Here is an 8,756-nt window from a genome sequence, read left to right on the forward strand (position 1 = left end):
GCCATACAAGGTACCACATGACCATAATAGTAAGGTATACAAGGTATGTTAAAAGTGAGTAGTATTTTAAGTAAGTTGAGATAATTCTTAATTATTGGGTAATGGGATATTACCCAATTAATTAAGAATTTTTTGTGGATAAGCTTAATCAAGACTTTTGGATAAATATTAACTCACTTTTCAATAAAATACGTATCCACGTCTTAAGAAGAGTACTACTGTATTTGTAAACTACGTGTGTTCTCATTTAATGTGACACATTACTCCTATTCATTCCATTTTTTTACGATATTCAATCTCACTTTCCCCCTAACTTAACGCTTCTTCTTTACTTCTTTCATTATGCTACAATTCCATGGCAGCCCATATGGGTTTCAACGCATTACTAGCAAGTTACATGTTTTGTAACACAATTTGGAATTATATAATAGCAGTGTAAGATGTAATTTTAAAAGAACACGGTATAATCTTTCTCAAGGATATCATACGGATTTTTCCCTACATTAATCTGTTGTTACGTGATTTGTCGCAATTGACGTGTGTTAGATGGATTGTCAAGAGAATCGGCTCAGGTATGTTAAGGCTATCCCTTCTTTCTTTTTGGCATGACCCAAATGATACTGAAAGAAACGAGCAAACGCACAGTTTCCATAAACGACTCTATTCATAGGGGTTTCTATATTCTTGATTCCCCATGTGAATTATTATTATATCTTCTGTTCATGAGTCTCAGAAAAATACGTATTTGATAAAATTTATCCGACAGGCATATTATTTTCATGACATTCTGAGAAAATCTTATTAACGTATTTCTTAAGGCATATTATTTTTATGACATTCTGAGAAAATATTATTAACGTATTTCTTATGCATTTCATGCATTTATACATATATATTGACCCATGACTAGATGACGTTATATACACGTATATATGTATATTATATGTATATGAGATATGGGAAAAGGTTATGGCGTTATATACGCACCACCACCTAATAAGCTGGTATACGTTGATGATTTTGCCCACAGTGGCCGAGATGATATGATGGGATGCCCTCAGAGGCTTGATGATGTTATGAACACATATACCTATGCATGGTTTGACATTTATACGCATATGCATGACGTTATAAAAATGAAATGATTCACAGAGTTATGAAGACGTACATGTCGAGTCTTTTACTCTATGTTTCTCTCATGTCTATTATTTACTGGTTTTCATTCCTTACATACTCGGTACATTATTTGTACTGACGTCCCTTTTGGCTTGGGACACTGCGTTTCATCCCCGCAGGTCTCGATAGACAGGTCGAGAGTCCTCCAAGTAGGCGATCAGCTCAGCAGAAGATATTGGTGCACTCCATTTGCTCCGGAGTTGCTTGTTTGGTCAATATGATTTATATGTGTATGGTTTGGTATGGCGGGGCTCTGTCCCGACCTTTATGATAGTTATATATTCTTAGAGGCTTGTAGACAGATGTCATGTATATGAAAGATTGTACGGCCTTGTCGGCCTATGTTTTGAGTTTATTAATGATCATGTTGGCCTATTAGGCCCGTATGTCACGTGTATATGATGATGTAATAAGAAAGATACGTTACGTTGGTACTCGGTTGAGTAGGGCACCTGGTGCCCGTCGCGGCCCATCGGTTTGGGTCGTGACAGAAAAAATATAATTTAGTAATCAGTAAAAATAAATAAATAAATACCAACCAACTACCAAAAAATACGTTACTTTGTAAGTTCACATACATTAAATCGTATCCAAATATATTATAAGGGGTCGTTTGGTTAGTGCGTTGGTGGAATAAGGGATAACAATAGATTATTTTATTTTGCATTTGGTTGAACGATTAATTTCGAAACAATTTCAAGATTAATTATATTACAATTGTTGTATTATTTTTATAATACCTTCAATGCGATATAACAATCTCAGAACTAATAATCTAGGGATAACATACCAAAATGACAAAAGTCATTCTGAGAAAGCTCTAATGAACAAAATATACATCAATAAGAATATATTCATTAAATAATTTAATCATTATTTAATTTTTATATTATTTATGCCCGGGGTAGCAACGACCCTAAAAAGAACTAGGGATAACGAAAAACCACCTGTTAATCCAACGGCGCAAACAAATCATACGCGTCAGTGCAGTTGTTCCCTGAATCCTCATCTTCATATACATATACATCCCCTCTTCTTCAGCCACCACCTCTTTTCTCTCTTCAATCTCCCATAAAGCTTCAGATTCACATTCACTTATATATACTTACACATACATATCTCTATCTAGATTAAACAAAAAACATATATAGCTATAGGATTTATTTTCTACAGATTTTGAGTAGCTGTAGAGAATATATAATACAGGTCTAAAATAATGGAAACAAACAACGGTCCTGAAACGCCGGAGAATAAACAGCCTTCACCCCCGCCGCAACAGGCGGTGAGTGAGGCGGAGGCGAATGTAGTGCCAGTGGTGACTCAGCAGCCATGGGTGGCGATGCAGTACCCGGCGGCGGCTATGGTAATGCAGCACCCACCTCACTACATACCCTATCACCCACACCACCACCACCATCCACCGCAGCAACAGCAGCAGAATAAAGGTGGAGGATCCAACAACGAGAATCGTACGATTTGGGTCGGCGACCTTCATAATTGGATGGACGAGGATTACTTGCGCACCTGCTTTGCTTCCACCAATGAGGTTCATTATTTCTCACTGTTATAGTTATGTCAATATCGTACCTATACGTGGTTTTGAAATGTAATGCATAGATTTGATAGTTACTTTTGTTTATAGACACGTGATTCATGTTATCTATATACGTCTCTTGCTTAATTCATTTTTATGATTGATTAGAGATGTCAAGTACTTACTAAAAGGAAACACGTGCTCTGTCATTCTATTTCAGGACTGTACATATGGAAATGCTTTTGTGCAAAAGTAGTTTCCTTTAGCTTGATCAGGACGGTATGACAAAGAGATGCTTGTAGTGTAAGACGGTATTAAGACTCTAGATTTACCTGAGCACTCATGCTTGCAGACCCCAGATTCTCCTTAGATGTTTAAAAAAAAGGTCCTACAATTCAATGGCCTTGAAACTCCTTTCCCCTATATAGTTATCAGATAGAATGAGTTTTGTTTCATGATTTTTGCGACCTACCAAATAAGGGGTTGTCAAAAGAAAGTTCCCTTAATGAATAGCTATAGCCTTCTATAGAGGTTGCACGTATTCTTAACTGGAGTTTAGACCTCAACCTCTTGATTTGGAGATATGATCTAGTTTTCAAAATTTTCAAGGTTGCATTTCTCCCATTTATTTCCTACGTGTCAGTCTGCACATTGAAGTCTTGAGACTCTTGACAGTTAGGATATGGTACCTGCATGTTTAATCCTTGGTTTATTGTTTACGATATGTGGCTGCAACAGTTCAAGATTTAAGGATCAGGAAAAGAACAACTTACATTCAAATTTACAGTTTTGATGCACAAATAACACATGCACACTTGGCTGTCATCCTTCTGAGGTTCCAGACGTTGAATGATGATAAGCGCTTTTCAGTTCTTTGTTAGTCAAAAAGTCTATCTCGTCCTCAGTGAAGAATTCTGAGCGCTGTGGCATTGCCTTTGCGTTTTGCTTTTTGTAATAACCTTTCTGATTGAGCATAGCTTGTTCTTGGACATAGCTGGACAAGAGCGCACACACAATATTCTGCAGTTTGTCTAAGTTTAAAGTGGTAATTGTGGAATCTTTCAAAATATCAGATGATACATCATTTGAATATGGTCTGCAGACTTCATCTCAATTCTCAACTATTTAATCTTGCTAAAATTAAAGAGAAGGTTATGATGGTATTGAAAACATCTGCTTGCTTTTCACTGAACAAGTTGTTTAATACTGGTCTTTACATCCAGTATGTTTTATTTCATGCAAACGATTTTCCCATTCCCGTTGCAAACCTTTTCTCTGAAAACCAGGTTTAATGAAGAAACTTACAGGCATAACAAAATTGTCTTAGAACTTCCATTTTTCATTTATGCTTTTTATGATGTGTAGAAAATATTGTATGAAAAATACCCAAAGTGGAGATATTGTGTAACTACTGAGAGACTTCAGAGAGAATCTTTCTGTGGCATTTTCTGCTTCACAACTTACCAGTACTCTCACCAAGAGCACTTTCTATATTTATGCCAATAAGCAGGACTAATCATGCAAACCAAGTCGGCAAATAATGAATCAAGAGTTAACACTATGTAGACACCTCCTCACAAGCAATTGCGAGATATGCTTAACCTACGATGAAGCAAGCAGTGACTCTTACCAGTACTCTCACCAAGAGCACTTTCTATATTTATGCCAATAAGCAGGACTAATCATGCAAACCAAGTCGGCAAATAATGAATCAAGAGTTAACACTATGTAGACACCTCCTCACAAGCAATTGCGAGATATGCTTAACCTACGATGAAGCAAGCAGTGACTCTTAGACACATGTAAACCATTTTCTTATACCCATGGCTTAGTTCAAGTGGCAATGGTTGAGGTGCTTGTGACTTAGGTCATAGGTTCAAGCCCTGCGCGATGCGAACTAAACCTAGTATTTAAGTGGAGTGGGTAGAGGGGCAGGGCCATTCCCGAGTTTCGAAGGCTGCGTTTGGTCCTAAGGGTTTGACCCAGACGGATTTCTCGATCATAAAGAAAAAAGTGGTGGCTTGAAGAAAGTGATATATGGCTTTTCCAAAACATACTTCCCTTAGAAAAAAGGGAGTAAGCTTTTACAAGGAATACCTTCTTTTGCCACACAATTTGTTGCTAATAGATATCCTGTTCATGCAGGTTGCCTCCATCAAGATAATTCGCAATAAACACACTGGTTTCTTGGAGGGATATGGTTTTGTTGAATTCAACTCACATGCTGCTGCAGAGAAAGTTCTGCAAACATATTCTAGCATGACAATGCCTAATGCAGATCAACCTTTTCGTTTGAATTGGGCTTCATTTAGCACGGGCGACAAGAGATCAAACAATGGTTCTGGCCTTTCCATCTTTGTAGGAGATTTAGCTGCAGATGTTACAGATACCTTGCTACATAAAACCTTCGCTAAAAAATATCCTTCTGTTAAAGCTGCTAAAGTTGTCGTAGATGCCAATACTGGTCGTTCAAGAGGGTATGGTTTTGTAAGGTTTGGAGACGATAATGAGAGGTCGCAAGCAATGACTGAAATGAATGGTGTGTATTGTTCAAGTAGGCCCATGCGAATTGGTGCAGCCACACCACGGAAATCATCTGGATACCTACAATACTATTCTTCACTAGGTAAGAACTTACCTTCTTCTAGGTCTCCTACGTGGCTTTGGTTCTGAATACCTTTTCGACTCTGTTTGATCTGAACAAGTGAATGCTGGATTCTCTACTGGGTGGAAGGGAAAAAAGGAGATGTGATCCTACTTTCTTCTTATAGTTTTTCTTTTAGGAATCGTATTTAATGGTGAACTGGCTAACCTTGTCTGGTGCTGCAATTGTTTCCGCACTAGAAGCTATATTCATCTGCATCATTACCGCCCTTGAAGTGTAGTATTGACCTTTTTGGTTACTATGCTTATTTTAAGCAGTTTGTGCGCTATCACGGTATCCACTGCTCCCTTTTAAGAGGTCACTGAATTCTTTTTCCGTTCCTAGAGTTTTCTTGTGTATATCTACAAATGTTTGCTTGGCAAGGTGTCTTATTTTTATGCTTGGCCTTCAGTCATGTTCCTCCCTTGTTCTCTATTTCTGTATTGTTATTTGAATTCCTAACGTGGAGTTGAAAGTCATACCATCTCTTTTTCGAAGTGACTTTAAAGTTATATGTATACGTGCTTGTTTGCATCCACGGTTTTCATTGAAGTGAATCTTGTCATTTGAGCTATGAGAAGTCAATTCCAAAAAAGAGGGGAGGGAAGACATTAACCTTTTTCTCGCTCCAAAGAGAAAGAAAATATGGAAATTATATTAGTGTCTATTCTAGTGGGATATTAGATCCTTGTTTTGTGTTTAGTACTGTCATTTGAGTTGTTAGAATACATTGATTCTCTTATGTTGGACCACACTAGTATAGGGAATATTTTCAGGACAATATGTGGTACTTAAAAGTGAAAGTACAATGGGATTCATAATAGTAGTTAAAAATTGTATGGACCTAGCAAGTAACTGAATTCTATTTCCTTCCCTTTTCTAATCATCTGTATTGATTTTCAGCTGGCATTGCACTTATGATTTTCCTTGAACTGCAGTAAATATATGTTTCCTTGTTAATTTCAGATCATGGTTCATTTTTTGAAAGAACTTACACCAAATATTGTGGTAGTTAAGTAGACAAATTTTGTTGTATTTAATACTTTCAAAATGGATTTGGTAGGTGGATACTCCAATAGCGCATCGCCCCAAGGATCACAACCTGATGTAGATTCTACAAATACAACAGTTTGTTAACTAGTCTTTTGTTCCTCCCTTTGCTTTTCTAGCTTTGTAGTTCCTTTGACTAATCAATGATCATTGTAGATTTTTGTTGGAGGTCTTGACCCCATTGTCAGTGATGAGGATCTCAGACATCCTTTCGCTCAGTATGGTGAAATAGCTTCTGTAAAGATACCAGTTGGGAAAGGATGTGGTTTTGTGCAGTTTGCAAAAAGGTAGGTTGCCGGTTGCGGTTGTCATTTGCCAAATTATTAACTTACTCTTAGGCTGTAAGTAGTTCAGTAACAAATGGATCTAATTTGTTGCGACAGAAACGATGCAGAAAAAGCGTTACAGAAGCTGAATGGAACTGCTATTGGCAAGCAAACAGTGCGCCTTTCGTGGGGACGAAATCCAGCTAATAAACAGGCAAAGATCTCAATTTTTCTCCCATCCCTTATTTCTCTTCTGCTATTACTTCTCTGATGTGTCTTTGGAGAAAAAGAATCAAAAGACAGGTCAGCATTAGTTTATGACAAATTGAAAGTTCAATGGTTAGCATTTCTCGTGTTTCAATAGTTATGCTAGTTTACAAGTTTACTCGACTTACAGCACATGCTTGCTAGACATGTGGATAGTTATTAACTTATTATATCTGCTTGAGTTTCACCAAGTAATATTGACAAAACACATGTTTTCAAGTAAGGTATTGCTGGTATTGGGCAGCAAGCTTGTTATAGATTTTTCTTCTCCCTCCCCTTCTTCTAAAGGATGATGGAAAGCAAATTTGAATGTGATGTCTATGAGGAATGGAATTACATCTGGCACCAATTAAGCAGTTTCAAGCAAGGTGCTCCTAACATGTCCTGTATTTCTGCTTATGTTACTGACTCCAGTGCTATGGGATTTTTCAGTCAAGAGCTGATTTTATGAAGCAGTGGACTGGACCATACTATGGGGGACATTTTTATAATGCTTATGGATATGCTTTTCCACCACCGCATGACCCTTCCATGTATGCTGCAGCTGCATACGGGACTTATCCAATTTACGGGACTCACCAGCAACAAGTAAGCTGAAAGTCTGCTCCAGAGCCTTATGCTTAGTGGTGCATATGCTCAATCTGTTTGTTTCAAGATCGGGCATGTAGAACATAATTTATCCTCTCCAAGTGAGCGGAACTAAATTTTGACTTGAAACCTTAGTCACCTAGGGATTTGATTAAACATTTATTTGTTTGGACTTCACATGAAACTTCCTTTGATGAAATAAATGATCTTGCCTTGGTATGTTCAGTTTCCTTGAAAAATGCCTAACTATTTACAATAACTAAATAAGAGGTACAGTCAGACCTCTTTATAACATTACCTATATATAATAGTCATTCATTATAAAAGCCGAATTATTCTCAAAATTGAATATTATATTATGTTATAATATATGTCCTTTATAGCAACACTATAGCAGCCAAAAAATTTCGGAACAAATAAAGTTGTTATAGTGAGTTTTGACTGTATGCTGCATGCCAAAAGCACATACTTATGTTTCTATGTTATCTGAATCTGATTATCCAAGTGCAATGGCTATATTGTCCATTTGAGAACCATTCATCCAGTGATCCTCAAAAAGGCGAAAGATCACTTGAGTGGTATTCTCTGAGGAGTAGTGAAGATTAGACAGATATTACTCCCTCTCCCAATTTATGTGGAGATGTTTCACTAGGCACGTGGTTTAAGAAAGAAACAAATTTTTTTGAAACTTGTGATCTAAAATAAGTCATAGACCTTTGTGTGACTATAATATTATCTCTTTAAGGGTAAAATGGAAAATTTAAAATTAAAAATATTTTCATATAAGGAAGTATGACATTCTTACTAGGACAAATTAAAAAGGAAAGTATGACATATAAATTGGGAGAAAGGAAGTATATGATTTGAAATGCATGGAAGCAATGGTAGTTTCTGTCACAATAATGATGGGCATGCAACTTAGCTAGCGTTTGACCATAGATTTCCAAATTTGTTTTGAAAAATCTGATTTGGGTGAAGTTTGGTTTGAAGATGAAAATGTGTCTGGACATGATTTTTCAAAACATATTTCACTTTTTATTTGAAAGAACATGAAACATGACTTATACCCACGAGTTTTAAAAACTATCACAAATACCCAATAGTACCAAACAAACAAACTTGCTATCTTGTATATACAGAACCTTCATCAATACCATTCATTATCATTATCATAAACTATAGTCCTGAATATAAATAAGTTTAATGAGAGGCAAGTGAGCAGATATGATTT

The 8,756-nt window shown here is 36.6% G+C and overlaps 1 protein-coding gene across 1 annotated transcript; it reads left to right on the top strand.

Annotated features, from left to right (window-relative positions):
- The first annotated feature begins 2,104 nt into the window (after positions 1–2,104).
- Positions 2,105–7,744, top strand: LOC107798870 (polyadenylate-binding protein RBP47C'-like). The gene is made up of 6 exons (XM_016621899.2): positions 2,105–2,722; positions 4,856–5,336; positions 6,418–6,482; positions 6,561–6,691; positions 6,788–6,884; positions 7,370–7,744. The coding sequence occupies exons 1-6, from the start codon at positions 2,393–2,395 to the stop codon at positions 7,532–7,534; spliced, it is 1,269 nt and encodes a 422-aa protein (XP_016477385.1). The 5' UTR covers positions 2,105–2,392; the 3' UTR covers positions 7,535–7,744.
- The last annotated feature ends 1,012 nt before the right edge of the window (positions 7,745–8,756 follow it).

The sequence above is a fragment of the Nicotiana tabacum genome, chromosome 9, assembly GCF_000715075.1.
Source record: "Nicotiana tabacum cultivar K326 chromosome 9, ASM71507v2, whole genome shotgun sequence".
NCBI classification, from domain to species: Eukaryota; Viridiplantae; Streptophyta; class Magnoliopsida; order Solanales; family Solanaceae; genus Nicotiana; species Nicotiana tabacum.